General features: G+C 71.6%; 2 protein-coding genes across 6 annotated transcripts; one reads left to right on the top strand and one right to left on the bottom strand.

Annotated features, from left to right (window-relative positions):
- Positions 1 to 1,527: 1,527 nt before the first annotated feature.
- TRAPPC1 (trafficking protein particle complex subunit 1) lies at positions 1,528 to 5,320 on the bottom strand. 2 transcript variants are annotated; one of them, XM_039500078.1, is made up of 5 exons: positions 5,275 to 5,320; positions 4,412 to 4,510; positions 4,134 to 4,204; positions 2,461 to 2,536; positions 1,528 to 1,872 (listed from the first exon to the last, which is right to left on the bottom strand). In XM_039500078.1, exons 2-5 carry the CDS (start codon positions 4,508 to 4,510, stop codon positions 1,744 to 1,746), a joined length of 375 nt encoding a protein of 124 aa, XP_039356012.1. In that variant the 5' UTR covers positions 5,275 to 5,320; the 3' UTR covers positions 1,528 to 1,743. The 2 variants fall into 2 exon arrangements, with proteins under 2 accessions (XP_039356012.1, XP_039356011.1); XM_039500077.1 differs by having other exon boundaries at positions 1,744 to 1,872; positions 2,461 to 2,599.
- Positions 5,321 to 6,565: 1,245 nt separating this feature from the next.
- Positions 6,566 to 25,485, top strand: CNTROB (centrobin, centriole duplication and spindle assembly protein). Of its 4 annotated transcripts, XM_039500068.1 has the most exons (19): positions 6,566 to 6,773; positions 7,414 to 7,743; positions 7,831 to 7,922; positions 10,213 to 10,426; positions 13,614 to 13,730; positions 13,867 to 13,983; positions 14,070 to 14,168; positions 15,074 to 15,289; positions 16,708 to 16,854; positions 17,928 to 18,061; positions 18,183 to 18,308; positions 18,923 to 19,100; positions 20,121 to 20,466; positions 21,655 to 21,797; positions 21,938 to 22,037; positions 22,332 to 22,499; positions 23,400 to 23,535; positions 24,827 to 24,914; positions 25,112 to 25,485. In XM_039500068.1, exons 2-19 carry the CDS (start codon positions 7,471 to 7,473, stop codon positions 25,238 to 25,240), a joined length of 2,823 nt encoding a protein of 940 aa, XP_039356002.1. In that variant the 5' UTR covers positions 6,566 to 6,773; positions 7,414 to 7,470; the 3' UTR covers positions 25,241 to 25,485. The 4 variants fall into 4 exon arrangements, with proteins under 4 accessions (XP_039356002.1, XP_039355999.1, XP_039356000.1 ...); XM_039500065.1 differs by lacking the exons at positions 6,566 to 6,773; positions 7,414 to 7,743; positions 7,831 to 7,922 and having other exon boundaries at positions 10,294 to 10,426; positions 15,077 to 15,289; XM_039500066.1 differs by lacking the exons at positions 6,566 to 6,773; positions 7,414 to 7,743; positions 7,831 to 7,922 and having other exon boundaries at positions 10,294 to 10,426; positions 20,172 to 20,466.
- The last annotated feature ends 487 nt before the right edge of the window (positions 25,486 to 25,972 follow it).

The following is a 25,972-nucleotide window of genomic DNA, read 5'->3' as shown; positions in this document are numbered from 1 at the left end:
CCTCGCCAGCGGGACGCTCCGGCCGCAGCAGCCGCCCCGGGGAAGCCGTGAGGGGGCCCCACACGGAACCACGGCCGCCCTCCCAGCCCGCGTACAGGGGCACCCCCCCAATTCTGCCCCCAGCTCTGGGAGGGGGGCAGGGAGCCAGGACCCCTGGGTTCCGCACACACGGGAACCAGCCACAGCCCTGCCCCGGTGCTGGTACCGGAGCGTCCCGGCAGGGGATTAGGGGAATTATCTCTGGCAGACGCTCCCCAGCGTGCCCCTGCCCCATTCCCTGCCCCCGCCCCATTCCCTGCCCCCCTGAGCCAGCCAGTCCCCGCCCTGGGGCCGGGTGGGAGCCAGCACCCCCTAGAGGGGACAGGCCCCTGCCCCATTCCCCGCCCCCCTGAGCCAGCCAGTCCCTGCCCTGGGGCCGGGTGGGAGCCGGCGCCCCCTAGAGGGGACAGGCCCCTGCCCCATTCCCTGCCCCCCTGAGCCAGCCAGTCCCTGCCCTGGGGCCGGGTGGGAGCCGGCGCCCCCTAGAGAGGACAGGCCCCTGCCCCATTCCCTGCCCCCCTGAGCCAGCCAGTCCCCGCCCTGGGGCCGGGTGGGCACACGGCAAGACACTTGCTGCCTGTGCCGACCCCTGTCTGTCCAGCAGCAGCGGGTCGCCCCATTGCCAGACACGAGCTGGTGCCCTCTGCCCCACGGCTGCCCCCCGGGGGCCCCGAGGCGCCGGCACCGAAGGGAAGGCTGCTGGAATGGGAGACAAACACTTTAATTCACCGAGGAGCCTCCACCATGGAGCTGGGATCTGCCCGGGACAACCTCAGCGCCCGCCCAGCTCATGGAAGGTCTGAACGTGCCCACTAATGCCACTCCCCCCTTGGCAAAGGGCTGGGGGCCAGGACTCCTGGGTTCTCTCCCCGGCTCTGGGAGGGGAGTGGGGGCTGGTGGGTTAGAGCAGGGGGGGGCTGGGAGCCAGGACTCCTGGGTTCTCTCCCCGGCTCTGGGAGGGGCGTGGAGGTTGGTGGGTTGGAGCAGGGGGGGCTGGGAGCCAGGACTCCTGGGTTCTCTCCCCGGCTCTGGGAGGGGAGTGGGGGGTGGTGGGTTGGAGGAGGGGGGGCTGGGCGCCAGGACTCCTGGGTTCTCTCCCCGGCTCTGGGAGGAGTGGGCTGGTGGTTAGAGCAGGGGCTGGGTGCCAGGACTCCTGGGTTCTCTCCCCGGCTCTGGGAGGGGAGTGGGGGTTGGTGGGTTGGAGCAGGGGGGGCAGGGAGCCAGGACTCCTGGGTTCTATTCCTATGGCTGAACGGGGATTGGGGCCTAGGGCAGCGGAGGATGAAAGTCAGGAACCTCCCTCTTGAGCTCCTGCTCTAACCACCAGGCCCTGCTCCCCTCCCAGAGCCGGGGAGAGAACCCAGGAGTCCTGGCTCCCAGCCCCCCTGCTCTAACCCCCTAGATCCCACTCCCCTCCCAGAGCCGGGGAGAGAACCCAGGAGTCCTGGCTCCCAGCCCCGCCCCGCTCTAACCCACCAGCCCCCATTCCCCTCCCAGACTGAGCAAGCCCCCCCCAGCTGGACCCCTGGGTGGGTAGGGGGGTGCCCCAGCCTGCAGGGAATTGTGGACGTGGGCTCACCCGGCGGGCCAGCCCGTCTGATCTGCAAAGGGGGAGGGTGGGGGTGAGCCGGGGGCAGCCCCGTGTCGTGTCCGGAGGGCTGGGGGGCAGCGCGGCGGGGGCCAGCTGGGGGGCCGGGGGGGCGCTCAGCCGGCCCGGGCCGAGAAGAAGGGGAGGCCGCGGATGAAGCCGTCCAGCTTGGCGCGGAAGAGCTCGCTCTGGATGGGTTCGCTCAGGCTGCACAGCGGGTTCTTCACCACGAACTCCACGTAGATCTGTGGGGTGGGGGGGAGGGAAGAGAACCCAGGAGTCCTGGTTTCTGCTCTAACCCACCAGCCCCCACTCCCCTCCCAGAGCCGGGGAGAGAACCCAGGAGTCCTGGCTCCCAGCCCCCCCTGCTCTAACCACCAGCCCCCACTCCCCTCCCAGAGCCAGGGAGAGAACCCAGGAGTCCTGGCTCCCAGCCCACCTGCTCTAACCCACCAGCCCCCACTCCCCTCCCAGAGCCGGGGAGAGAACCCAGGAGTCCTGGATCCCAGCTCCTCTGCTCTAACCCAGCAGCCCCCACTCCCCTCCCAGAGCCGGGGAGAGAACCCAGGAGTCCTGGCTCCCAGCCCGCCCTGCTCTGAGCACCAGCCCCCACTCCCCTCCCAGGGCCTGGGAGAGAACCCAGGAGTCCTGGCTCCCAGCCCCCCCTGCTCTAACCCACCACCCCCCACTCCCCTCCCAGAGCCGGGGAGAGAACCCAGGAGTCCTGGCTCCCAGCCCCCTGCTCTAACCTCCACCCCACTCCTAGGGCCCAGGGTCTGGGAGAGAACCCAGGAGTCCTGGCCCCCCGGCCGTGGGGCCGGCCCCAGACTCACGTTGCTGTAGATCTGGTGGAGCACGTCCCGGATGTTCCCCACGCCCAGGTCCGTGTTCATGACGACCTTCAGGCCGCTGGGCGTCTCGTAGTAATGGAGCTTGTACTTGCTGGTCTGGAAGGCCAGGAACCCGTCCTTCCTGCCCCGCGCGGCTAAGGAGTGTGAGGGGGGCCGGCCCCCCCCCGGAGAGACCCCCCCAAAACTCCCCACCCACCCCCAGCTCGGTCCCCCAGCCCGGCACGTGGATCGAGAACCTCCCCCACCCCACCCAGCCCATCGCCTGGACTGAGACGCCCCCGACCCTACACAGCCCCCGGCTGGGACCCCCCAGCCCATTGCATGGACAGAGACCCCCCAGATCCTACACAGCCCCCTGCTGGGACCCCCAGCCCATCGCATGGACAGAGACCCCCCAGATCCTACACAGCCCCTGCTGGGACCCCCCAACCCATCACATGGACCGAGACCCCCCAGATCCTACACAGCCCCTGCTGGGACCCCCCAACCCAACACATGGCCCGAGACCCCCCTAGACCCCCAGGCCAGCACATGGACAGAGACCCCCCAGGTCCTACACAGCCCCTGCTGGGACCCCCCAACCCAGCACAGGGACCGAGACCCCCAGATCCTACACAGCCCCTGCTGGACTCCCAACCCAGCACATGGACCGAGACCCCCAGATCCTACACAGCCCCCTGCTGGGACCCCCCAGGCCAGCACATGGACCGAGACCCCCAGATCCTACACAGCCCCTGCTGGGACCCCCCAGGCCAGCACATGGACCGAGACCCCCCCAGATCCTACACAGCCCCCTGCTGGGACCCCCCAGGCCAGCACATGGACAGAGACCCCCCAGATCCTACACAGCCCCCGGCTGGGACCCCCCCAACCCAGCAAATGGACCGAGACCCCCCAGATCCTACACAGCCCCCGGCTGGGACCCCCCCAACCCAGCACATGGACCGAGACCCCCCTGATCCTACACAGCCCCTGCTGGGACCCCCCAACCCAGCACATGGACCGAGACCCCCCAGATCCTACACAGCCCCTGCTGGGACCCCCCAACCCAGCACATGGACCGAGACCCCCCAGATCCTACACAGCCCCTGCTGGGACCCCCCCAACCCAGCACATGGAGCGAGACCCCCCCAGATCCTACACAGCCCCCTGCTGGGACCCCCCACCCCAGCACATGGAGCGAGACCCCCAGATCCTACACAGCCCTGCTGGGACCCCAACCCAACACATGGACCGAGACCCCTAGACCCCCAGGCCAGCACATGGACAGAGACCCCCAGATCCTACACAGCCCCCTGCTGGGACCTCCCCAACCCAGCACATGGAGCGAGACCCCCCCAGATCCTACACAGCCCCGGCTGGGACCCCAGGCCAGCACATGGAGCGAGACCCCCAGACCCTACACAGCCCCTGCTGGGACCCCAACCCAGCACATGGAGCGAGACCCCAAGTCCTACACAGCCCCTGCTGGGACCCCAGCCCATCGCATGGACAGAGACCCCCAGATCCTACACAGCCCCTGCTGGGACCCCAACCCAGCACATGGACTGAGACCCCCAGACCCTACACAGCCCCTGCCAGCCCCCTGCTGGGCCCCCCCCAGCCCTGCACAGCCCCCGCCCCCCAGCGGAGCCCCCCGCAGGGCAGAAGGATACATGTCGACGGGGCTCATCTTGCCGACGAAGGAGCGCATGGAGAAGAGCATGCCGTACATGAGTTTGAACTCCTGGGGGGGGGCAGCGAGAGAGAGGGCAGTGTGAGAGCCCCCCCCCTCGCCACAACAGGGCTGGGGTGAGCGGCAGGATGTGCGCCGCCCCCCGCACTGGGGCGGCCGCCGCCAGGGCTAGCTAAGGGCCCCCCCCCCCCGTGTCTCTCCTGGCGCCCCACGGGCACAGCCCCCCAGGCCGAGGTGTGTGTGTGGGGGGGGTCTCACCTCCTCCTTGGAGATGCCGGCCTGTTTCTTGCGGTGCCACTCGCTGTAGTGCAGGCAGATCCCGTTGCGGTCGAAGAGGTACAGGTTGTGCACCGTCATCTGTGGGGACGGGCGGGGGGCAGGGCGTGGGGGGGACGGGCAACCAAGGGGCAGGGCACAGGGGAGAGAAGGGCAAACAAGGGTGGGGAGCAGAGACCTTAGTTACTGGGCTCATTAATTTCCTTCTGCTTTTCTCCCTTTCCCGCCCCTCTCAAGCCCCCCACATGGAGCCCCACGGTCTCTCCCAGCCCCCCCCCGAGGCCCCACCTTCCATATAACCAACCCCCTGCCCGTCCCCCAACAGCCCCAACCCAACCCCCGTCCCCCAACCGCCCCAACTCTGCCCCTCCCCAACCACCTCCTTCCCCAACTCTGCCCCTCCCCAAACCACCCCCAGCCCCTCCCCTTCCCCAACTGCCCCAACTCTGCCCCTGCCCCCAACCACCTCCTTCCCCAACTCTGTCTCTCCCCAAACCACCCCCAGCCCTTCCCCTTCCCCAACCGCCCCAACTCTGCCCCTGCCCCAAACCACCCCCTTACCCCCAACCTCCTTCCCCAACCACCCCAGCCCCTCCCCAAACCACCCCAACTCTGCCCCTCCCCAAACCACCTCTGCCCCACCCGCCACCTTTCACTCCCAAATCACCTGCCCCCACCCCCAGCAGCCCCAACCCGCCCCCTGCCCCACCCCAAACCACCGCCAGCCCCTCCCAAAGGACAGGTTCAGCCCAATGATTCCTGCCCCCCAACCACCCCAACTCCGGCCCTCCCCAACCACCCCCAGCTCCAGCCCCTCCCCAGCTCCGGCCCCAGCCCCCTCGCACCTCGGCCCCGGCTGCTCCGCCGCCGCTCGCCCCGCCCCGCCGGCTTCTTCCCTTCCGCCCCGCGCGCCGCCGCTTCCGCTTCCGCCCGGCGCGCCGGCCCGTGCCCCGCACCAAGATGGCGGCGGCCGCCTCGCGCCCAGGTGGCCGGTGGGGCGGTGGGGCGCGCGCGGGGCAGGCGGCGGGGAGTCGGCGGGGCGGGGCGGGGCCGGGCGGTGTGAGGGAAGGAGGCGGGGCTGGAGTCCTGGGGGCGGGGCTGGCGCGCAGCGAGGCTGGAGCGCTGGGGGCGGGGCTGGAGCGCGGCGAGGCAGGGGGCGGGGCTGGAGCGCTGGGGGCGGGGCTGGAGCGCGGCGAGGCAGGGGCGGGGCCGGGCGGTGTGGAAGGGGGCGGGGCTGGAGCGCTGGGGCGGGGGCTGGGAGCGCAGGGGGCGGGGCTGGAACGCTGGGGGCGGGGCTGGGGGCGAGGCAGGGGGGGGGCTGGAGCGTCGCGGGGCAGGAGCGCTGGGGGCGGGGCTGGAGCAGCGAGGCAGGGGCGGGGCTGGAGCGCTGGGGCGGGGCTGGAGCTGGGCTGGGAGCAGGGGCGGGGCTGGAGCGCTGGGGGGCTGGAGCGCAGTGAAGGAAGGGGCTGGGGAGACTCCTGGGGCTGGAGCGGGGCTGGGCTGGGCTGAGCGCTGGGGGGCTGGAGCGGTGAAGGGGCGGGGTTAGAGCCCAGGGGCAGGGGCGGGGCAGGAGCCCTGGGGCGGGGCTGGAGCGCAGTGAAGAGGGGCGGGGCTGGCTGGCCCAGGGGAGGGGGGTGGGGAGCGCAGGGGAGCGGGGCTGGGAGAGCAGTTGGGGCTGAGGGGTGGGGCCCGTGGGGTTTTTCTGGGGGAGAGCCAGGAGATCCTGTGGGGCTAGAGGGGGCTGGGCTGGGGAGATCCCTGTGGGGCTGGGTGGGAGATTCCTGGGTGGGGAGATTCCTGTGGGGCTGGGCTGGGGAGATCCCTGTGGGGCTAGTGGGGCTGGGCTGGGAGATCCTGTGGGGCTGGAGGGGAGATTCCTGTGGGGCTAGTGGGGCTGGGCTGGGAGATCCCTGTGGGGCTGGGGCTGGGCTGGGGAGACTCCTGTTGGGCTGGAGACGGGGCTGGGCTGGGGAGATCCTGGGGCTGGAGGAGGGCTGGGGGAGATCCCTGTGGGGCTGGGCAGGGGGAGACTCCTGTGGGGCTGGAGACGGGGGCTGGGCTGGGGGAGACCGCTGTGGGGGGGGAGATTCCAGGGGGGCTGGGCTGAGGGTACCTTCTGGGGGGCTGGAGGTGGTCGCCCCTTTGGGGGGAGGGGCTAAGGGAATAATGGGGGGATGGGGAGACCCTGGTGGTGCTGGTGGCCGGGCTGGGTCCCCCCCTGACTGCTCTGTGCCCCCCTCAATCCCCGCACCCCCAGGGTCCGTGCGGAGCCCCAGCCTGGAGCGCCCCCCGGCCGCTGTTGGCCTGGCGTGAGGGGCCCAGCCCCTCCCCCCACCTCGGGCAGGTGAGTGCTGCTGTCTGCCCCATAGCAGGGTCCCCCCCTCCCTGGGGGTTGCCCCCCTGGTTGCCCCCCCCAGGGGGGCTGGAGCAGCTTCTACACCAGCGCCCGCCCCCCCCCCTCGGCTGGGTCAGACCCACAGGGCTCAGGGTGCGGGGGTGACCCCGACCTGCCCTGAGTGATGAGTCGTGGGGGAGGGGCCAATATGCTCAGGACTCCTGGGTTCTCTCCCCATCTCTGGGAGCGGAGTGGGGGCTAGTAAAGTGGGGGGGGGGCAGGACTCCTGGGTTCTCTCCCTAGCGGGATTGGGGGCTGGTGGGTCAGAGCAGGGGGGGGCTGGGAGCCAGGACTCCTGGGTTCTCTCCCTAGCTCTGGGGGGGGGATTGGGGGGCTAGTGGTTAGAATGGGGAGGGGGTTGGAAGCCAGGGCTCCTGGGTTCTATCCTGGCTGTGCATGTGTGTGTATGTGTGTCAGAGTCCCTCTACCGCTCTCAGCTGGGGAGATTCCTGCTAGTGAGTGAGTGTGTGGTGCTATATTTTGTGTGTGTGTGTGTGTCAGAGCTCCTTTACTGCTCTCAGTGGGGGTGTTTCCTGTGGGTCTATGGCTGTCTGTGTGTTTCAGAGCCTCTCTACTGCTCACTACCAAGGGGGACTCCCCAGGCCGGCAGTTCCCCAGTCCCTTCGGCGAGCACACGGCCCCCCCCATGGCGGAGAAGGGCCCCTGCCCCGGGCTGGACGCCTCCCTGCGCAGCGAGGACCTGCTCAGCGACATGGAGCCGCTGCCCCTCTCGGCCCCGGCCACGCCGGCCCAGCCCTTCGGCTCCGAGGTGACGGCCCAGCTCTACGCCTCCCTGCGCCGGAGCCGTCAGGCCGAGCTGGACGCCTGCTCCCAGCTGCGGCCGCCCGACCTGGCCGCCCTGGCCGAGGAGCTCAGCCGCACGCTCTCGGCCGGGGTGGAGGCTAGCGCCCGCAGGAAGGTAAGGAGAGGGGGGCTGTGGGGCCGGGCGGTGGGGCAGGCGGTGGGGCCGGGCGGCATTGACGGCCGGGTCTGGATCCTCCGGCAGGGCGGCGAGTCCCGGCATGTGGCCGAGATGGAGACCGTGAGGTCGCACCTGAGGACCATGCTGCAGGATTCCCGCGAGCTGCCCCCTGGTGAGTGGGGTGGGGGCAGTCAGGGCTGGAGTGGGAATAGCCGCCCCGCCCCAGAGGTGGCCGCATCTCAGCGCCGGGCGAGGGGTCCCTGGGTAACCGGCCGCCCCGCCCCAGAGGTGGCTGCATCTCAGCGCCGGGCGAGGGGTCCCTGGGTAACCGGCCGCCCCGCCCCAGAGGTGGCTGCATCTCAGCGCCGGGCGAGGGGTCCCTGGGTAACCAGCCGCCCCGCCCCAGAGGTGGCTGCATCTCAGCGCCGGGCGAGGGGTCCCTGGGTAACCAGCCGCCCCGCCCCAGAGGTGGGCGCATCTCAGCGCCGGGCAAGGGGTCTCTCCACATGCCATAGGTTGGGGGTGGCTTATGGTTAGAAGACTTGCGAGGTTACCTTGGGCCATCACAGGTTCCCTTTCGCTCCCCTCCAGCTCTACAGCCGGGTGTGGGGAGGTGTCTCCCCAAGGAACCATTTAGCCCTCTCCCCCCACGCCATGCCAGGGAGCAGAGCACAGCACAGAGCCACTGGGCCCGGGTTGGCTCAGCCCCCCGTGAAGCTGCCTGGCCCCTGTGTGAGGGAACAGGGCTGCCCTGCCTGGGGCCTTGGCTAGACCACGGGCCCCCATCCCCTTCCCAGAGCCAGGGAGAGAACCCAGGAGTCCTGGCTCCCAGCCCCCCCTGCTCTAACCACCAGCCCCCACTCCCCTCCCAGAGCTGGGGAGAGAACCCAGGAGTCCTGGCTCCCAGCCCCCCCTGCTCTAACCACCAGCCCCCACTCCCCTCCCAGAGCCGGGGAGAGAACCCAGGAGTCCTGGCTCCCAGCCCGCCCTGCTCTAACCCACCAGCCCCCACTCCCCTCCCAGAGCCAGGGAGAGAACCCAGGAGTCCTGGCTCCCAGCCCGCCCTGCTCTAACCACCAGCCCCACTCCTCCCAGAGCTGAGGAGAGAACCAGGAGTCCTGGCTCCCAGCCCCCTGCTCTAACCTACCAGCCCCACTCCTCCCAGAGCCAGGAGAGAACCCAGGAGTCCTGGCTCCCAGCCCCCTGCTCTAACCACCAGCCCCACTCCTCCCAGAGCCGGGAGAACCAGGAGTCCTGGCTCCCAGCCCCCTGCTCTAACCCACCAGCCCCGACTCCTCCCAGAGCCGGGAGAGAACCCAGGAGTCCTGGCTCCCAGCCCCCTGCTCTAACCAGCCCCCACTCCTCCCAGAGCCGGGAGAGAACCCAGGAGTCCTGGCTCCCAGCCCCCTGCTCTAACCCACCAGCCCCACTCCTCCCAGAGCCGGGAGAGAACCCAGGAGTCCTGGCTCCCAGCCCCAGAGGTGGCCCCACTCCCTCCCAGAGCCGGGAGAGAACCCAGGAGTCCTGGCTGCCAGCCCCTGCTCTAACCCAGCCGCCTCTCCCAGAGGTGGCTGCATCTCAGCGCCGGCGAGGTCCCTGGGGACACGGCCGCCCGCTCCCAGAGGTGGCTGCATCTCAGCAGCCGGCGAGGGGTCCTGGGCAACTGGCCGCCGCCCCAGAGGTGGCGCATCTCAGCGCCCGGTGAGGGCTGGGCAGGTTAACCGGCCGCCCGCCCCAGAGGTGGCTGCATCTCAGCGCCGGCGAGGTCCCTGGGTAGCCGCCCGCCCCCAGAGGTGGGCGCATCTCAGCGCCGGGCGAGGGTCCCTGGGTCACCGGCCGCCCGCCCCAGAGGTGGCTGCATCTCAGCGCCGGGCGAGGGTCCCTGGGTCACCGCCGCCCGCCCCAGAGGTGGCTGCATCTCAGCGCCGGGCGAGGATCCGTGGGTAACCGCCGCCCGCCCCAGAGGTGGCTGCATCTCAGCGCCGGGCGAGGGGTCCCTGGGTCACCGGCCGCCCCGCCCCAGAGGTGGCTGCATCTCAGCGCCGGGCGAGGGGTCCCTGGGTAACCGGCCGCCCCGCCCCAGAGGTGGGCGCATCTCGGCGCCGGGCGAGGGGTCCCTGGGTCACCGGCCGCCCCGCCCCAGAGGTGGGCGCATCTCAGCGCCGGGCGAGGGGTCCCTGGGTCACCGGCCGCCCCGCCCCAGAGGTGGGCGCATCTCAGCGCCGGGCGAGGGGTCCCTGGGTCACCGGCCGCCCCGCCCCAGAGGTGGGTGCATCTCAGCGCCGGGCGAGGGGTCCCTGGGTAACCAGCCGCCCCGCCCCAGAGGTGGCTGCATCTCAATGCCGGGCGAGGGCTCCCTGGGTAACCAGCCATCCCGCCCCAGAGGTGGCTGCGTCTCGGCGTCGGCACCCACAGCCACCCTGGAGAGAGCTGCGGGAGGGTAGGGGGGCGGCTGTGGGTGCTGAGCGGTGCCGGCCTGTCCGGGGGGCCCCCTAACCCCCTGCCCGATTTCAGCGCCAGGCCCCTGCAGGAGCTGTCCCCGCCCGGCTCGGTGTGCGGCCTGGAGGAGCTGTTTCCCCGCTACGCCAGCCTGCGCCTGGGCACCCCCCCTGAGCCCGCGCCCGCCACGGAGCCCCTGCTGCTGAAGGAGGCGCTGGCCAAGGAGCGGGCCCGCCGGAAGGTGAGGGGCCGGGCGCCGGGCTGGTCTCCCAGGATCCTTTGCGCCCAGCTCCCCCGGTGAATGTGTTTCGGGAGCGGTGTACCCCGTACCTGTGTGTACCAGCGGTGTATACGCCTGGAGGGCAGGGTGTACAGGGGTGTGTGTAGGTGTGCACCTGGGGGAGCGTATGCCCTGTGTGTGCTGACCTGCTGGGTGTGGAGGGGTGTATGCCTGGGGAGGGACGTACCCAGAGTGTGTGTAAACACATGCCAGAGGGGTTGTGGGTGTGTACCTGGGCTGTGGGTGTGTGTTTACAGGTACTGGGGCTGTGCGGGCGGGTGTACTTGGGAAGAGGCGTAGCCAGGGTGGGGGTGTGGGTGTTTACAAGTACAGGGGCTGGGCGGGTGGGTGTACTCGGGAAGAGGCGTAGCCAGGGTGGGGGTGTGGGTGTTTACAAGTACAGGGGCTGGGCGGGTGGGTGTACCCGGGAAGGGGTGTACCTAAGGGGTGTGGGTGTGTGTGTGTTTACAGGTACTGGGGCTGGGCGGGTGTGCCCAGGGAGGGGTGTAGCCAGGGTGGGGTGTGGGTGTTTACAAGTACAGGGGCTGGGGTGGGTGTACCCGGGAAGGTGTACCTAGTGTGTGTGTGTGTGTTTACAGGTAGTGGGGCTGGGCAGGCGGGTGTACTTGGGGAGGGGTGTAGCCAGGGTGGGGGTGTGGGTGTTTACAAGTACAGGGGCTGGGTGGGTGGGTGTACCCGGGAAGGAGTGTACCTAAAGGGTGTGGGTGTGTGTTTACAGATATTGGGGCTGGACGGGTGGGTGTACCCAGGAAGGGGTGTACCTAAGGGGTGTGTGTGTGTGTGTGTTTACAAGTACCGGGGCTGGGCGGGCGGGTGTACTTGGGGAGGGGTGTACCCAGGGTGTGGGTGTGGGTGTTTACAAGTACAGGGGCTGGGCGGGTGTGCCCAGGGAGGGGTGTACCTGGGGTGGAGGTGTGTGCTTGGTGGGCAGGTGTACCTGGGGTGGTGTGTAACGAGGCTGTATGTGTGTGTGTGTGTGTGTGTTTACATTACAGGGTGTACCTCGGGCAGGGGAGTGGGTTTTTATGAACCAGTGCTGGGCAGGTGGGTGTACCTGTGGAGGGGTGTACCCAGTGTGTGTGTTGCCACGTAGCGGGGCTGGGCTGGCGGGTGTACTCGGATATACCTGGGGTGGTGTGTGTGTTTACACCTACTGGGGCTGGGTGGGCGGCTGTACCTGGGGAGGGGTGTACCCGGGGTAGTGTGTGTGTTTACACTGGGAGGGGCGGGCGGGTGTACCTGGGGAGGGGTGTACCCGGGGTAGTGTGTGTGTTTACACTGGGCTGGGTGGGTGGATGTACCTGGGGAGGAGTGTACCCGGGGTAGTGTGTGTGTTTACACTGGGAGGGGCGGGCGGGTGTACCTGGGGAGGGGTGTACCCGGGGTAGTGTGTGTGTTTACACTGGGAGGGGCGGGCGGGTGTACCTGGGGAGGGGTGTACCCGGGGTAGTGTGTGTGTTTACACTGGGAGGGGCGGGCGGGTGTACCTGGGGAGGGGTGTACCCGGGGTAGTGTGTGTGTTTACACGTGCTGGGTGTACCTGGGGAGGGTGTAGCCAGGCTGTGTCTCTGCTCTGTGTGTGTGTGTGTGTGTGTGTACTTGGAGGGGTGTGGGGCTGGCTAAGGTGATTCTAACCCATCGCTGGGGGGATGCAGGGCTAGATGGGCACATTGGTCTGATCTGGGGTGGGGGTGGGGTGAGAGGGCCCCCCAGCTGGGTGGGCCCATTGCACTGCCCGTGGGGGGCGTACTGGAGCTCAGGATCAGCACTCCTGGGTTCTCCCCCCAGCTCTGGGAGGGGTGTGGGGGCTGGTGGGTTAGAGCAGGGAGGCTGGGAGCCAGGACTCCTGGGTTCTCCCCCCAACTCTGGGAGAGGAGTGGGGGCTGATGGTTGTGTGGGGGCTGGGAGCCAGGACTCCTGGGTTCTCTCCCCGGCTCTGGGAGGGGAGTGGGGGCTGGTGGGTTAGAGCAGGGGGGCTGGGAGCCAGGACTCCTGGGTTCTCTCCCCGGCTCTGGGCGGGGAGTGGGGGCTGGTGGGTTAGAGCAGGGGGGCTGGGAGCCAGGACTCCTGGGTTCTTCCCCCGGCTCTGGGCGGGGAGTGGGGGCGGGTGGTGAGAGCAGGGGGGCTGGGAGCCAGGACTGCTGGGTTCTCCGCCCAGATCTGGGAGGGGAGTGGGGGCTGGTGGTGAGAGCAGGGGGGCTGGGAGCCAGGACTCCTGGGTTCTCCGCCCAGCTCTGGGAGGGGAGCGGGAGCTGGTGGGTTAGAGCAGGGGGGCTGGGAGCCAGGACTCCTGGGTTCTCTCCCCGGCTCTGGGAGCGGAGTGGGGGCTGGTGGGTCAGAGCAGGGGGGGCTGGGAGCCAGGACTCCTGGGTTCTCCCCCCAGCTCTGGGAGGGGAGTGGGGGCTGGTGGGTTAGAGCAGGGGGGCTGGGAGCCAGGACTCCTGGGTTCTCTCCCCGTCTCTGGGAGGGGCGTGGGGTTGAGTGGTTAGACTGGGGGCGGCGGCAGGCTGGGAGCCAGGACTCCTGGGTTCTCTCTCAGATCCTCCAGGGGTCCGTGGCTATTCAGTGTGTTTCTCTGCTGCTCTGTGAATCCGGACGGGCTGGATTTCAATGTCTCGTCATTAGTTTTACAAGGTCCCAGGACTCCCGGCTTCCCCCCGCCCCCACTAGCCCCCTGTGAGGGGGGAGGTGGAATCTGATGGTCCCTGCTGTTGGGGCGAAGAAGGGACCCTTTGTCACCCACTGCCCCTGGATACTGGGTGCATCCTCAGGGCAGGCCACTGTGCCTGGGCAGAAGCCGAGGGGAGGCGGCTCCCGGGGCAGGGAATGAGGCCCCTGCTGGCATCTGCCCCTGCCCTTGTCTAAGGAGTTGCCAGCCAGTCCGGGGGCGGGGAGAGGGGGGTGCTTTGTGGCCCTCACTACCCTGAAGTACTGTCTATGGGATGTGTTTGAGCGCGTGTCATATGCCCCGTACTGCAAGCCAGTTTGGGGATTCCCCGGGCACTGGTGGGTTTGGTGCGGTGGGCCTTGGCTGAGCCGACAGGCTCTGGCTGAGCCTGTGGCATGGCCCGCAGGGAGCTGGGGGGCGACCCCCCGGCCCCGGTACTGACCCCTGCTTTCCTCGCAGCACTGTGAGCGGCACGTGCAGGGTCTGCAGAGCCGGGCCCTGGAGCTGCAGCAGCAGCTGGCCGCAGCCATCTCCGCTGACATGAAGAAGGACAGTATGATCGAGCAGCTGGACAAGGTGAACGGGGGCTGTGGGTCGGGAGTGAGGGGCACCGGCAGAGCTGCGTGGGGGGCAGGGCTGGGCTAGCAGGGGGGTGAGGGGCGCCGGCAGGGCCGTGCCCCACGGCGCCCTCCTTTGCCCTCTCCTCTGGCAGACCCTGGCCAAGGTGGTGGAGGGCTGGAACCGGCAGGAGGCGGAGCGGACGGAGCTGCTGCGGGGGCTGCAGGCGGAGAAGGAGGCGGGGCAGCGGGCGCTGAGCGAGCAGCAGGAGGTGAGTGGCGAGCCGGCGGGGGACCGCGGGGGGGGGCAAGCCGGCCGCCCGGCGCCGCCCTGAGCCCCGGTGCATCTCCCCCGCAGAGGGCGGCGCAGCTGGAGGCGCGGCTGGAGCAGGCGCTGGAGGCCCTGAGCAGGGAGCAGCAGGCGGCGAGCCAGCAGCGGGAGGAGGCAGCAGCGCTGGTAAGAATCCCCTGCCCGAGCTGAACGGGGCCCATAGAGCCAAGCGCCGGAGCCCACGGGGACCGCAGCTCCCAGCATGCTCTGCTTCCCGTAGGGCCGGGCGCTGGACGCCCTGGGAACCGCAGCTCCCAGCATGCTCTGCTCCTCCTAGAGCCGGGCGCCGGAGCCCATGGGGACCACAGCTCCCAGCATGCCCTGCTCCCCATAGAGCTGGGCACCGGAGCCCACAGGGACCACAGCTCCCAGCATGCTCTGCTCCCCATAGGGCCTGGTGCCAGAGGCCATGGGTACTGTAGCTCCCAGCATGCCCTGCTCCCCGAAGGGCCTGGCGCCCATGGGTACCGCAGCTCCCAGCATGCCCTGCTCCCCATAGGGCCGGGTGCTGGAGCCCATGGGTACCGCAGCTCCCAGCATGCCCTGCTCCCCATAGGACCGGGTGCTGGAGCCCATGGGTACCGCAGCTCCCAGCATGCCCTGCTCCCCATAGGGCCGGGTGCTGGAGCCCACGGGGAGTGCAGCTCCCAGCATGCCCTGCTCCCCATACGGCCACGGGGACGGCAGCTCCCAGCATGCCCTGCTCTCCATAGAGTCGGGCGCCGGAGCCCACGGGTACCGCAGCTCCCAGCATGCTCTGCTCCCCATAGAGCCGGGCGCCGGAGCCCACGGGTACCGCAGCTCCCAGCATGCTCTGCTCCCCATAGAGCCGGGCGCCGGAGCCCATGGGTACCGCAGCTCCCAGCATGCCCTGCTCCTCCTAGAGCTGGGCGCTGGAGCCCATGGGTACCGCAGCTCCCAGCATGCCCTGCTCCTCCTAGAGCTGGACGCTGGAGCCCATGGGTACCGCAGCTCCCAGCACGCCCTGCTGCCCCCCTCACCCCTGTGTCCCGGCCCCCCTCTCCCCGCAGCAGGAGGAGAAGGCGGGGCTGCTGCGGAGCCTGGAGGCGGAGCGCCAGCGCGGGCGGGGGCTGCAGGCGGAGCGGGAGCACGGGCAGCGCCAGCTGGAGGCGCTGCGGGCCACGCTGGAGGAGCAGCAGGCGAGCTGGGCGCAGCGGGAGCGCCAGCTGGAGCAGCGCTGCCAGGCGCTGCAGGACGAGAGCGCCGGGCAGCTGGAGCGAGAGAAGGTGAGACCCCCCCCACCCCCAGCCCTGTGCCCGCCTCCCCTCTGCCCCCTGCAGCGGAGTGGGGGCTGGTGGGTCAGAGCAGGGGGGCTGGGAGCCAGGACTCCTGGGTTCTCTCCCCGGCTCTGGGAGGGGAGTGGGGGCTGGTGGGTTAGAGCAGGGGGGGCTGGGAGCCAGGACTCCTGGGTTCTCTCCCCGGCTCTGGGAGGGGAGTGGGGGCAGGGGGGGCTGGGAGCCAGGACTCCTGGGTTCTTTCCCCGGCGCTGGGAGGGGAGTGGGGGCTGGTGGGTCAGAGCCGGGCGGGCTGGGAGCCAGGACTCCTGGGTTCTCTCCCTGGCGCTGGGAGGGGAGTAGGGGCTGGTGGTTAGAGCGGGGGGGCTGGGAGCCAGGACTCCTGGGTTCTCTCCCCGGCACTGGGAGGGGAGTGGGGGCTGGTGGGTTAGAGCAGGGCGGCTGGGAGCCAGGACTCCTGGGTTCTCTCCCCGGCACTGGGAGGGGAGTGGGGGCTGGTGGTTAGAGCGGGTGGGCTGGGAGCCAGGACTCCTGGGTTCTCTCCCCGGCTCTGGGAGGGGAGTGGGGGCAGGGGGGGCTGGGAGCCCGGACTCCTGGGTTCTCTCCCCGGCACTGGGAGGGGAGTGGGGGCTGGTGGTTAGAGCGGGTGGGCTGGGAGCCAGGACTCCTGGGTTCTCTCCATTTCTGGGAGGGGAGTAGGGGCTGGTGGGTTAGAGCAGGGGAGGCTGGGAGCCAGGACTCCTGGGTTCTCTCTCCGGCTCTGGGAGGAGTGGGGCTGGTGGGTTAGAGCAGGGGGCTGGGAGCCAGGACTCCTGGGTTCTTTCCCCGGCGCTGGGAGGGGAGTGGGGGCTGGTGGGTCAGAGCCGGGGGGGCTGGGAGCCAGGACTCCTGGGTTCTCTCTCCATTTCTGGGAGGGGAGTAGGGGCTGGTGGGTTAGAGCAGGGGAGGCTGGGAGCCAGGACTCCTGGGTTCTCTCTCCGGCTCTGGGAGGGGAGTGGGGGCTGGTGGGTTAGAGCAGGGGTAGCTGGGAGCCAGGACTCCTGGGTTCTCTCCCTGGCGCTGGGAGGGAAGTGGGGACTGGTGGGTTAGAGCAGGGGGGGCTGGGAGCCAGGACTCCTGGGTTCTCTCCCCGGCTCTGGGAGGGGAGTGGGGGCTGGTGGGTTAGAGCAGGGGTAGCTGGGAGCCAGGACTCCTGGGTTCTCTCCCCGGCTCTGGGAGGGGAGTGGGGGCTGGTGGGTTAGAGCAGGGGTAGCTGGGAGCCAGGACTCCTGGGTTCTCTCCCTGGCGCTGGGAGGGGAGTGGGGGCTGGTGGGTTAGAGTGAGGCGGCTGGGTTCTGCCCCGGCTGGAGCCGGGCAGTGCGGGGCAGTGGTTAGCCCCGGGGCTGCCCCTCCGGCTGTCCCTTTGCCAGGCAGCCGTGCAGCGGGAGGCCCAGCGCGCGGCGGACGCCCAGCAGGTCCTGGCCTCGGTGCAGGCCGACGCCCAGCGCCTGGAGAGCGAGCTGGAGGCAGTGCGGAGCGAGCGGGACGGGCTGCAGATGGAGATCAGCCTGGTGAAGGTACTGGGGCTTTTCCCCTCTGGGGGGCGCCGGCTCCCACCCGGCCCCAGGGCAGGGACTGGCTGGCTCACGGGGGCGGGGAATGGGGCAGGGGCTTGTCCCCTCTAGGGGGCGCCGGCTCCCACCCGGCCCCAGGGCGGGACTGGCTGGCTCGGGGGCAGGGAATGGGGCAGGGCTTGTCCCCTCTCGGGGGCGCCGGCTCCCCCCGGGCCCCAGGGCTGGGAGTGGCGGGCTCTGGGGGGCGGGGAATGGGGCAGGGGCCTGTCCCCTCTGGGGGGCGCCGGCTCCCCCCCGGCCCCAGGGCGGGGACTGGCTGGCTCAGGGGGGGGAATGGGGCAGGGGCTGTCCCCTCTGGGGCGCCGGGTCCCACCCGGCCCCTGGGGGGGGCGGGGCGGGCGCGGGGGGGCCGGGATTGGGGCAGGGGCTTGTCCCCTCTAGGGGGCGCCGGCTCCCACCCGGCCCCAGGGCGGGGACTGGCTGGCTCAGGGGGGCGGGGAATGGGGCAGGGGCCTGTCCCCTCTGGGGGGCGCCGGCTCCCACCCGGCCCCAGGGCGGGGACTGGCTGGCTCAGGGGGGCGGGGAATGGGGCAGGGGCTGTCCCCTCTGGGGCGCCGGCTCCACCCGGCCCCAGGGCGGGACTGGCTGGCTCAGGGGCGGGAATGGGGCAGGGCTTGTCCCCTCTGGGGGGCGCCGGCTCCACCCGGCCCCAGGGCGGGGACTGGCTGGCTCAGGGGGGCGGGGAATGGGGCAGGGGCCTGTCCTCTAGGCGCCGGCTCCACCCCGGCCCCAGGGCGGGGACTGGCTGGCTCAGGGGCGGGAATGGGGCAGGGCCTGTCCTCTAGGGGAGCCGGCTCCCACCCGGCCCCAGGGCGGGGACTGGCTGGCTCAGGGGGGCAGGGAATGGGGCAGGGGCCTGTCCCCTCTGGGGGGCGCCGGCTCCCACCCGGCCCCAGGGCAGGGACTGGCTGGCTCAGGGGGCGGGGAATGGGGCAGGGGCCTGTCTCCTCTGGCCCCGGGGGGGGACTAGCTCGGGGGGGTCCCTGGCCGCCAGCAGACCCCCCCTGTGCCCCCAGGCGCGGTGCGAGGCCCAGAAGGCGAAGCTGGAGGCGGAGCTGAAGGTGGCGCTGGAGCAGCAGGTGACGGAGCGGCTGGCGCGGGTGCACGAGGACAGTTTGCGGCAGACGGGCGCCATGCGGGAGCAGCACAGGTACCCCCCCCCACGGCCGCCCCCCTCCCAGCCCCTTGGTCCCAGCTCCCCCCGCGGGTGGGGCCGGAGGGGGGGCCCCGTGCCCGCTGCTCAGCCCGGCCTTTCTCCCCTCCCCCCTCAGGAAGCAGCTGCTGGAGCTCAGCGGGCACCACGAGCGGGAGCTGGGCAGTCAGCTGGCGCAGTTCCGGGCCGAGCTGGCCGAGCGCGAGGAGCGTCAGCGGCGCCTGGCGGAGGACTATGAGCTGAGGTACCGGGCCGGCCCCGGGGCCCCCTCGCCCGGCGCCGAGATGCGCCCATCTCTGGGGCAGGGCGGCCGGTTACCCAGGGACCCCTCGCCCGGCGCCGAGATGCAGCCACCTCTGGGGCGGGGCGGCCGGTGACCCAGGGACCCCTCGCCCGGCGCCGAGATGCAGCCACCTCTGGGGCGGGGCGGCCGGTGACCCAGGGACCCCTCGCCCGGCGCCGAGATGCGCCCACCTCTGGGGCGGGGCGGCCGGTTACCAGGGACCCCTCGCCCGGCGCTGAGATGCGGCCACCTCTGGGGCGGGGCGGCCGGTTACCCGGGGACCCCTCGCCCGGCGCTGAGATGCGGCCACCTCTGGGGCGGGGCGGCCGGTTACCCGGGGACCCCTCGCCCGGCGCTGAGATGCGGCCACCTCTGGGGCGGGGCGGCCGGTTACCGGGACCTCGCCCGGCGCGGAGATGCGGCCACCTCTGGGGCGGGGCGGCCGGTTACCCGGGGACCCCTCGCCCGGCGCCGAGATGCGGCCACCTCTGGGGCGGGGCGGCTCGTTATCCAGGCCAGGCTGTGGCCCTGGGGCGCCCCCACAGCAGAGCGCCGACAGCCCCCCTTCTCTGCAGGCTGGCCAGGCAGGAGGAGGCGGCGCGGGAGCTGCAGGCCGGGAAGTGGCGGCTGGAGGCCCAGCGAGCGGACATGGTGGCCCGGCTCCAGGCCATGATGCAGTCGCACTGGAACGAGGCCCTGCGGGTGCTGACCGGCGATTCCTCGTCTCAGTCCCCCGCCAAGGGCCCCCGCCAGGTGAGTCCCAGGGGAACCCAGGAGTCCTGGCTCCCAGCCCCCGCTGCTCTAACCCACCAGCCCCCACTCCCCTCCCAGAGCCGGGGAGAGAACCCAGGAGTCCTGGCTCCCAGCCCCCCCTGCTCTAACCCACCAGCCCCCACTCCCCTCCCAGAGCCGGGGAGAGAACCCAGGAGTCCTGGCTCCCAGCCCCCCCTGCTCTAACCCACCAGCTCCCCCCTCCTCCCAGAGCCGGGGAGAGAACCCAGGCGTCCGGGCTCCCAGCCCCCCTGCTCCAACCCACTGGCCCCCACTCCCCTCCCAGAGCCGGGGAGAGAACCCAGGAGTCCTGGCTCCCGGCCCCCCCCTGCTCTAACCCACCAGCCCCGCTCCTCCCAGAGCCGGGAGAGAACCCAGGAGTCCTGGCTCCCAGCCCCCTGCTCTAACCCACCAGCCCCACTCCTCCCAGAGCCGGGGAGAGAACCCAGGAGTCCTGGCTCCCAGCGCCCCCTGCTCTGACCCACCAGCCCCCACTCCTCCCAGAGCCGGGAGAGAACCCAGGAGCCCTGGCTCCCAGCCCCTGCTCTAACCCACCAGCCCCCACTCCTCCCAGAGCCGGGAGAGAACCCAGGAGTCCTGGCTCCCAGCGCCCCTGCTCTGACCCACCAGCCCCACTCCTCCCAGAGCCGGGATAGAACCCAGGAGTCCTGGCTCCCGGCCCCCCCTGCCCTAACCCACCAGCCCCACTCCCCTCCCAGAGCTGGGGAGAGAACCCAGGAGTCCTGGCTCCCAGCGCCCCTGCTCTGACCCACCAGCCCCACTCCTCCCAGAGCCGGGAGAGAACCCAGGAGTCCTGGCTCCCAGCCCCCGCTGCTCTAACCCACCAGCCCCCACTCCCCTCCCAGAGCCGGGGAGAGAACCCAGGAGTCCTGGCTCCCAGCCCCCATTCCCAGAGCCGGCGAGAGAACCCAGGAGTCCTGTTCTTATCCCCTGCCCTCCCTCCCGTTTCTAACCCCCCCCCCCATCTCTGTCCCCCAACAGCCTCCCGTCTCCGCCGCCGCCTCCCTCTCGGAGCCGGAGCGCCTGGCCCAGCCCCCCAGCCCCGCCCCGCCCGGGAAGCCGGAGCGCTGGCAGCAGGACCCCCGCGGCGGCGGCGGCGGCGCCGGGGACGGCGAGGGGGGGGGCTGGGCCTTCGCCCCAGCCGTGCCCCTGCAGCCCGTCACCCAGCGCAGCTCCCTGGCGCCGGCGCGGGGTCCCGAGCGCTTCCTGCCGCTGGCGCCGGGCGGGTGCGTCTCGGCCGAGCTGGCCCAGCTCCTGAACCAGAGTCTCCTGAGCCAGCCGGGCTTCCAGCCGCTGGAGCCGCAGCTCGACGACTCCGCCGGCCCAGGTATGGGGCGCGGGGGGCGCCCCCCAGCCCACCGCCGGCTCCGGGGAAGGCCCAGCCGGGCCCCAGCCGGGCGGGGGGGCTGGGAGCAGCTCCCCCTCGGCTGGCCTCACTGGCTGAGATGCAGCTGGCTCTGGGGTGGAGCGCGGGGCTGTTTGTGCGGGGATCACCTGGGCAGCATGAGAGGTGTGCCCCGCTCCCTGCCCCACAGCGCCCCCTAGCGCCGCCCTGGGGCCAGCCATGTCGGCCAGGGGAGAGTGTGCTCTGCTGAGCCCTCTGCCCCGCTCCCTGCCCCACAGCGCCCCCTAGCGCCGCCCTGGGGCCAGCCATGTCAGCCAGGGGAGAGTGTCCCCTGCCGAGCCCTCTGCCCCACTCCCTGCCCCATAGCACCCCCTAGCGCCGCCCTGGGGCCAGCCATGTCGGCCAGGGGAGAGCATGCTCTGCTGAGCCCTCTGCCCCACTCCCTGCCCCACAGCGCCCCCTAGCGCTGCCCTCACTGGCTGAGATGCAGCTGGCTCTGGGGTGGAGCGCGGGGCTGTTTGTGCGGGGATCACCTGGCCAGCATGAGAGGTGTCCCCCGCTCCCTGCCCCACAGCGCCCCCTAGTGCTGCTAGGGGGCGCTGTGGGGCAGGGAGCGGGGGACACCCCAGGCCAGCCCTGCCTGCTGGGGGAGAGCGCCCCCTGCTGAGCCCCCGCCCCGCTCCCTGCCCCACAGCGCCCCCTAGTGCCACCCTGGGGCCAGCCATGTCGGCCAGGGGAGAGCGCCCCCTGCTGAGCCCTCTACCCCACTCCCTGCCCCACAGCACCCCCTAGCGCCGCCCTGGGGCCAGCCCTACCTGCCAGGGGAGAGTGTCCCCTGCCGAGCCCTCTGCCCCACTCCCTGCCCCATAGCACCCCCTAGCGCCGCCTTCACTGGCTGAGATGCAGCTGGCTCTGGGGTGGAGCGCGGGGCTGTTTGTGCGGGGATCACCTGGCCAGCATGAGAGGTGTCCCCCGCTCCCTGCCCCACAGCGCCCCCTAGCGCCGCCCTGGGGCCAACCCTGCCTGCCGGGGGAGAGCGCCCCCTGCTGAGTCCCCCGCCCCACTCCCTGCCCCACAGCGCCCCCTAGCGCCGCCCTGGGGCATGGGGGCTGGCACCTGAGGTTGGGAGGGAACTGGGTTGTGCTGCTCTGACCACGTTTTCCTGCCCAGGGCTGAGCTCGCACCCCCCTCCCCTGGCGGAGCACCCCTACCCCGAGGACGAGGGGGGGCCCAGCGACGGCGAGACCCCCCCAAACAGCAGCCTGGAGAGCGGGGGGCGGGTGCACCCGGAGCTGCAGTATTACATGTCGCTGGTAGGAGCCTGGCAGTGGGGGGGTTCTGGCCAGGGAGGGTGGGGGGCTGGGGACCGGCTGCATGTGTGGGGCAGGGGGGGGATCAGGGGTGGGGTACCCGGCTGCTCACGTCTGCCCCCGCCCCCCCGTCTTTCTCTCAGCTGCTGGACCAGATGCCGAGTGACGCCCCCAGGCAGGAGGGGCCGGGGGGTGAGAGTCCCCCCCGCCCCACGGGCCAGGCCCAGCCCCACACCCAGCCAGGTAAGGCTGCCCCATCTGGGTCCCGCCCCCTAGCAGCCCCAGGCCTGCCCCATCTGGGTCCCGCCCCAGGCGGATGCCTCCCCTCCAGCGCCCCGGGTCCCGCTCTCCCCCCACCCGCCCTGGGGCCTGTCCCATGTGGGTCTAGCAGCCCAGGCCCCGCCCCTATGCCCCCACAGGCCCCGCCCCTATGCCCCCACAGGCCCCGCCCCCCACAGGCCCCGCCCCCCGGTCATAGCAGTGTGGCATGGCCCGGCCCCCGTGTGATCCCCCCGACCCGGTCTCCTCTGCCTGCAGGCTCGGCCCGGGCCGACCCCCCCTCGCTGTGGGAGCCGCTCCGGCCCCACGGCCCCCCGCGCGCCCCCCCCACCGCCGCCGCCGTGCAGAAGACCAAGGTGCCGCTCGCCAGAGCCAGCTACGGGCAGCGGAACCTGGAGCCGCCGAGCCCCCCGCAGCGCCCAGCCGGTGAGCCCAGCCCCACTCCCTGCCCCACAGCGCCCCCTAGCGCCCCCTGGGGCCAGCCCTGCCTGCCGGGGAGCGCGCCCCCTGCTGAGCTCCCTGCTCCCTGCCCTACAGCGCCCCCTAGTGCCAGCCCTGCCTGCCAGGGGACAGCGCCCCCTGCCCAGCTCCCTGCCCCAGAGCGCCCCCTAGCGCCGCCCTGGGGCCAGCCCTGCCTGCCGGGGGAGAGCGCCCCCTGCTGCCCCCCCACCCTGCTCCCTGCCCCACAGCGCCCCCTAGCGCCACCCTGGGGCCAGCCCCCTGCCAGGGGAGAGCGCCCCCTGCTGAGTCCCCTGCCCCACTCCCTGCCCCACAGCGCCCCCTAGCGCCGCCCTGGGGCCAGCCCTGCCTGCCAGGGGACCGCGCCCCCTGCTGAGCCCCTGCCCAGCTCCCTGCCCCACAGCGCCCCCTAGCGCCCCCTGGGGCCAGCCCCCTGCCAGGGGAGAGCACCCCCTGCTGAGCCCCCCGCCCTGCTCCCTGCCCCACAGCGCCCCCTAGCGCCGCCCTGGGGCCAGCCCTGCCTGCCGGGGAGAGCGTTCCCTGCCCCACAGCACCCCCTAGTGCCCTGGGGCCAGCCCTGCCTGCCGGGGGAGAGCACCCCCTGCTGAGCCCTCTGCCGCGCTCCCTGCCCCACAGCGCCCCCTAGTGCCCTGGGGCCAGCCCTGCTTGCCAGGGGAGAGCGCCCCCTGCTGAGCCCCCTGCTCCCTGCCCCACAGCGCCCCCTAGCGCCGCCCTGGGGCCAGCCCCCTGCCAGGGGAGAGCGCCCCCTGCTGAGCCCCCCGCTCCCTGCCCCACAGCACCCCCTAGCGCCGCCCTGGGGCCAGCTGCCCCTCCCGCCGCCCTGGCTCACCCCGTCTCTCTCGGCAGGGGGCGAGGGCGGTGTCCTGTCCCCCCGGCAGGTGGCCGAGGTCTCCCGCCTGCTGCGGCTGTACCAGGCCAAGGGCCGGGTGGCGCCCTCCTCCGAGGAGCTGCTCGCCTACCTGCGCTCCGGCGACGGCAGCGGGTAAGGCTGGCGCTGCGCCCGCCCCACGGCCTCCGGGCTCCACCCCACTGCTAGGGACCCCTGGGGGAGGGACTTACACCCCAAGGGCGGCCCGAGGGGACTACAACTCCCAGAGTGCACTGCTCTGCCCCGCCTTGCATGCTGGGAGGTGTAGTTCCGTAGCGGATGCAGTTAGTCTCCCCACCTCCCCATTGACACAGGGACACAAAACTTAGGATATGGGTCCGGGCGTGGGGGGATCCCCCCATCTACACCCCTGTCAGCTCGGTTTAGGGCTTGGCAGGGGGAGGGCTGGGAGCCAGGACTCCTGGGTTCTCTCCCCGGCTTTGGGAGGGGAGTGGGGGCTGGTGGTTAGAGCAGGGGGGGCTGGGAGCCAGGACTCCTGGGTTCTTTCCCCGGCTTTGGGAGGAGTGGGGCTGGTGGTTAGAGCAGGGGGCTGGGAGCCAGGACTCCTGGGTTCTCTCCCCAGCTCTGGGAGGGGAGTGGGGCTGGTGGTTAGAGCAGGGGGGGCTGGGAGCCAGGACTCCTGGGTTCTCTCCCCGGCTTTGGGAGGGGAGTGGGGGCTGGTGGTTAGAGCAGGGGGGGCTGGGAGCCAGGACTCCTGGGTTCTCTCCCCTGCTTTGGGAGGGGAGTGGGGCTGGTGGTTAGAGCAGGGGGGGCTGGGAGCCAGGACTCCTGGGTTCTCTCCCCGGCTTTGGGAGGGGAGTGGGGGCTGGTGGTTAGAATAGGGGGGGCTGGGAGCCAGGACTCCTGGGTTCTCTCCCCGGCTTTGGGAGGGGAGTGGGGGCTGGTGGTTAGAGCAGGGGGTGCTGGGAGCCAGGACTCCTGGGTTCTCTCCCCGGCTCTGGGAGGGGAGTGGGGGCTGGTGGGGAGAGCAGGGGCTGGGAGCCAGGACTCCTGGGTTCTCTCCCCAGCTTTGGGAGGGGAGTGGGGCGGGTGGTTACAATAGGGGGGGGAGGGAGCCAGGAATCCTGGGTTCTCTCCCGGCTTTGGGAGGAGTGGGGCTGGTGGTTAGAGCAGGGGTGCTGGGAGCCAGGACACCTGGGTTCTCTCCCCGGCTCTGGGAGGGGAGTGGGGGCTGGTGGTTAGAGCAGGGGGGGCTGGGAGCCAGGACTCCTGGGTTCTCTCCCCGGCTCTGGGAGGGGACGGGGGGCTGGGAGCCAGGACTCCTGGGTTCTCTCCCCCACTCTGGGAGGGGAGTGGGGGCTGGTGGTTAGAGCAGGGCGGGCTGGGAGCCAGGACTCCTGGGTTCTCTCGGCCAAGAGTTCCATTCCTGTCTGCTGCTCCCCAGGCCCGACGTGAAGGGCGACGGGGGCCACGTGAACCCGGCTGCCCGCAGGAACCTCGACCCCAGGCTGCCTGAGGCCGGCAGGAGAGAGGTGAGTCTGCCATGGGCTGCGGGGGATGGGTGCTGTCAGCGTTGGGGGGGCTCTGGGGGTGGGCTCTGTGGGTGCTGGGCGCTGTGGGGGGCTGTGAGGCTGGGCTCTGTGGGGATTGCTATGGGGCAGGGCGCTGAGGGGGACACGGCCTGGGGCTCTGTTTCCGGCCGCTCACCCTCCCCTCCGCTCTCCCGCAGGTGGGTCCCCCCCGGCGCCCGTCCGGCCCCCGGCCCGGCCCCGAGAAGACCCACGGCCCTGCCAAGGGCGGGCGGAAGGCGGCCCAGCTCAGCGCCCGGGCCAGCAAGGGGGGCAGCGTGTGGAGATGAAGCGGGGTCCCCGTGGGGCGTCCTGATGCCGGCACCCCCTGGGCACAGACCCACCCCCTCCGCTGCCCGAGGGGCCCCGTTCTCAGCCCCGGTTCGCATGTTGCGTTGGTGCCAGGGTGGCCCATGGGGCAGCAGGCCCGGGCTGCCCCCCCTCGGCACCGTGTTGCGTTGCTCTAAGTTATTGCCCCCGCGTGGGGGCGCTGTTGGTTATTTTTCTAAATAAAGAAGAGTTGGGTTTTGCAGCAGATCCGGGGCCGTGATTGGGGGGCCCGGCCCCCCCAGCCCTTCGCTCCCGCGCCCTCCTCCGGGCAGGGCAGCGAGGCTGGGCGTCGCCCAATGGGAGCAGCCCTCCGGGCCCATCTACCCCGGCGTCCCGCCTGCTGCTCTGCATCAGCCCCCCGGGCCCACCTACCCCGGCGTCCCGCCTCCTCCCTGCTGCCCAGCTCAGCCCCACGGGCCCATCTACCCTGGCGTCCCGCCTCCTCCCTGCTGCCCAGCTCAGCCCCACGGGCCCATCTACCCCGGCGTCCCGCCTCCTCCCTGCTGCTCTGCATCAGCCTCACGGGCCCATCTACCCTGGCGTCCCGCCTCCTCCCTGCTGCTCTGCTCAGCCCCATGGACCCATCTACCCCGGTATCCTGCCTCCTGCCTGCCGCCCTGCTCAGCCCCACGGGCCCATCTACCCTGGCATCCCGCCTCCTGCCTGCCGCCCTGCTCAGCCCCATAGGCCCA

Source organism: Mauremys reevesii, linkage group 14, assembly GCF_016161935.1.
Source record: "Mauremys reevesii isolate NIE-2019 linkage group 14, ASM1616193v1, whole genome shotgun sequence".
Classification (NCBI taxonomy): Eukaryota; Metazoa; Chordata; order Testudines; family Geoemydidae; genus Mauremys; species Mauremys reevesii.
The sequence above is the reverse complement of the archived record's forward strand: the minus strand, read 5'-3'. Positions and strand labels throughout refer to the sequence as shown.

Coding starts and splice junctions, on each gene's coding strand:
- TRAPPC1 (XM_039500077.1), bottom strand. CDS start 4,510: ATGACGGTGCACAACCTGTACCTCTTCGACCGCAACGGGATCTGCCTG. Junction 2,600..4,133: donor AAGATGAGCCCCGTCGACAT/GTATCCTTCTGC, acceptor CGCGCGGGGCAG/GAAGGACGGGTTCCTGGCCT. Junction 1,873..2,460: donor TCCACCAGATCTACAGCAAC/GTGAGTCTGGGG, acceptor CCCACCCCACAG/ATCTACGTGGAGTTCGTGGT.
- CNTROB (XM_039500068.1), top strand. CDS start 7,471: ATGGCGGAGAAGGGCCCCTGCCCCGGGCTGGACGCCTCCCTGCGCAGC. Junction 7,923..10,212: donor CGCGAGCTGCCCCCTGGTGA/GTGGGGTGGGGG, acceptor GTGGGTGCTGAG/CGGTGCCGGCCTGTCCGGGG. Junction 13,984..14,069: donor CGCTGAGCGAGCAGCAGGAG/GTGAGTGGCGAG, acceptor TCTCCCCCGCAG/AGGGCGGCGCAGCTGGAGGC.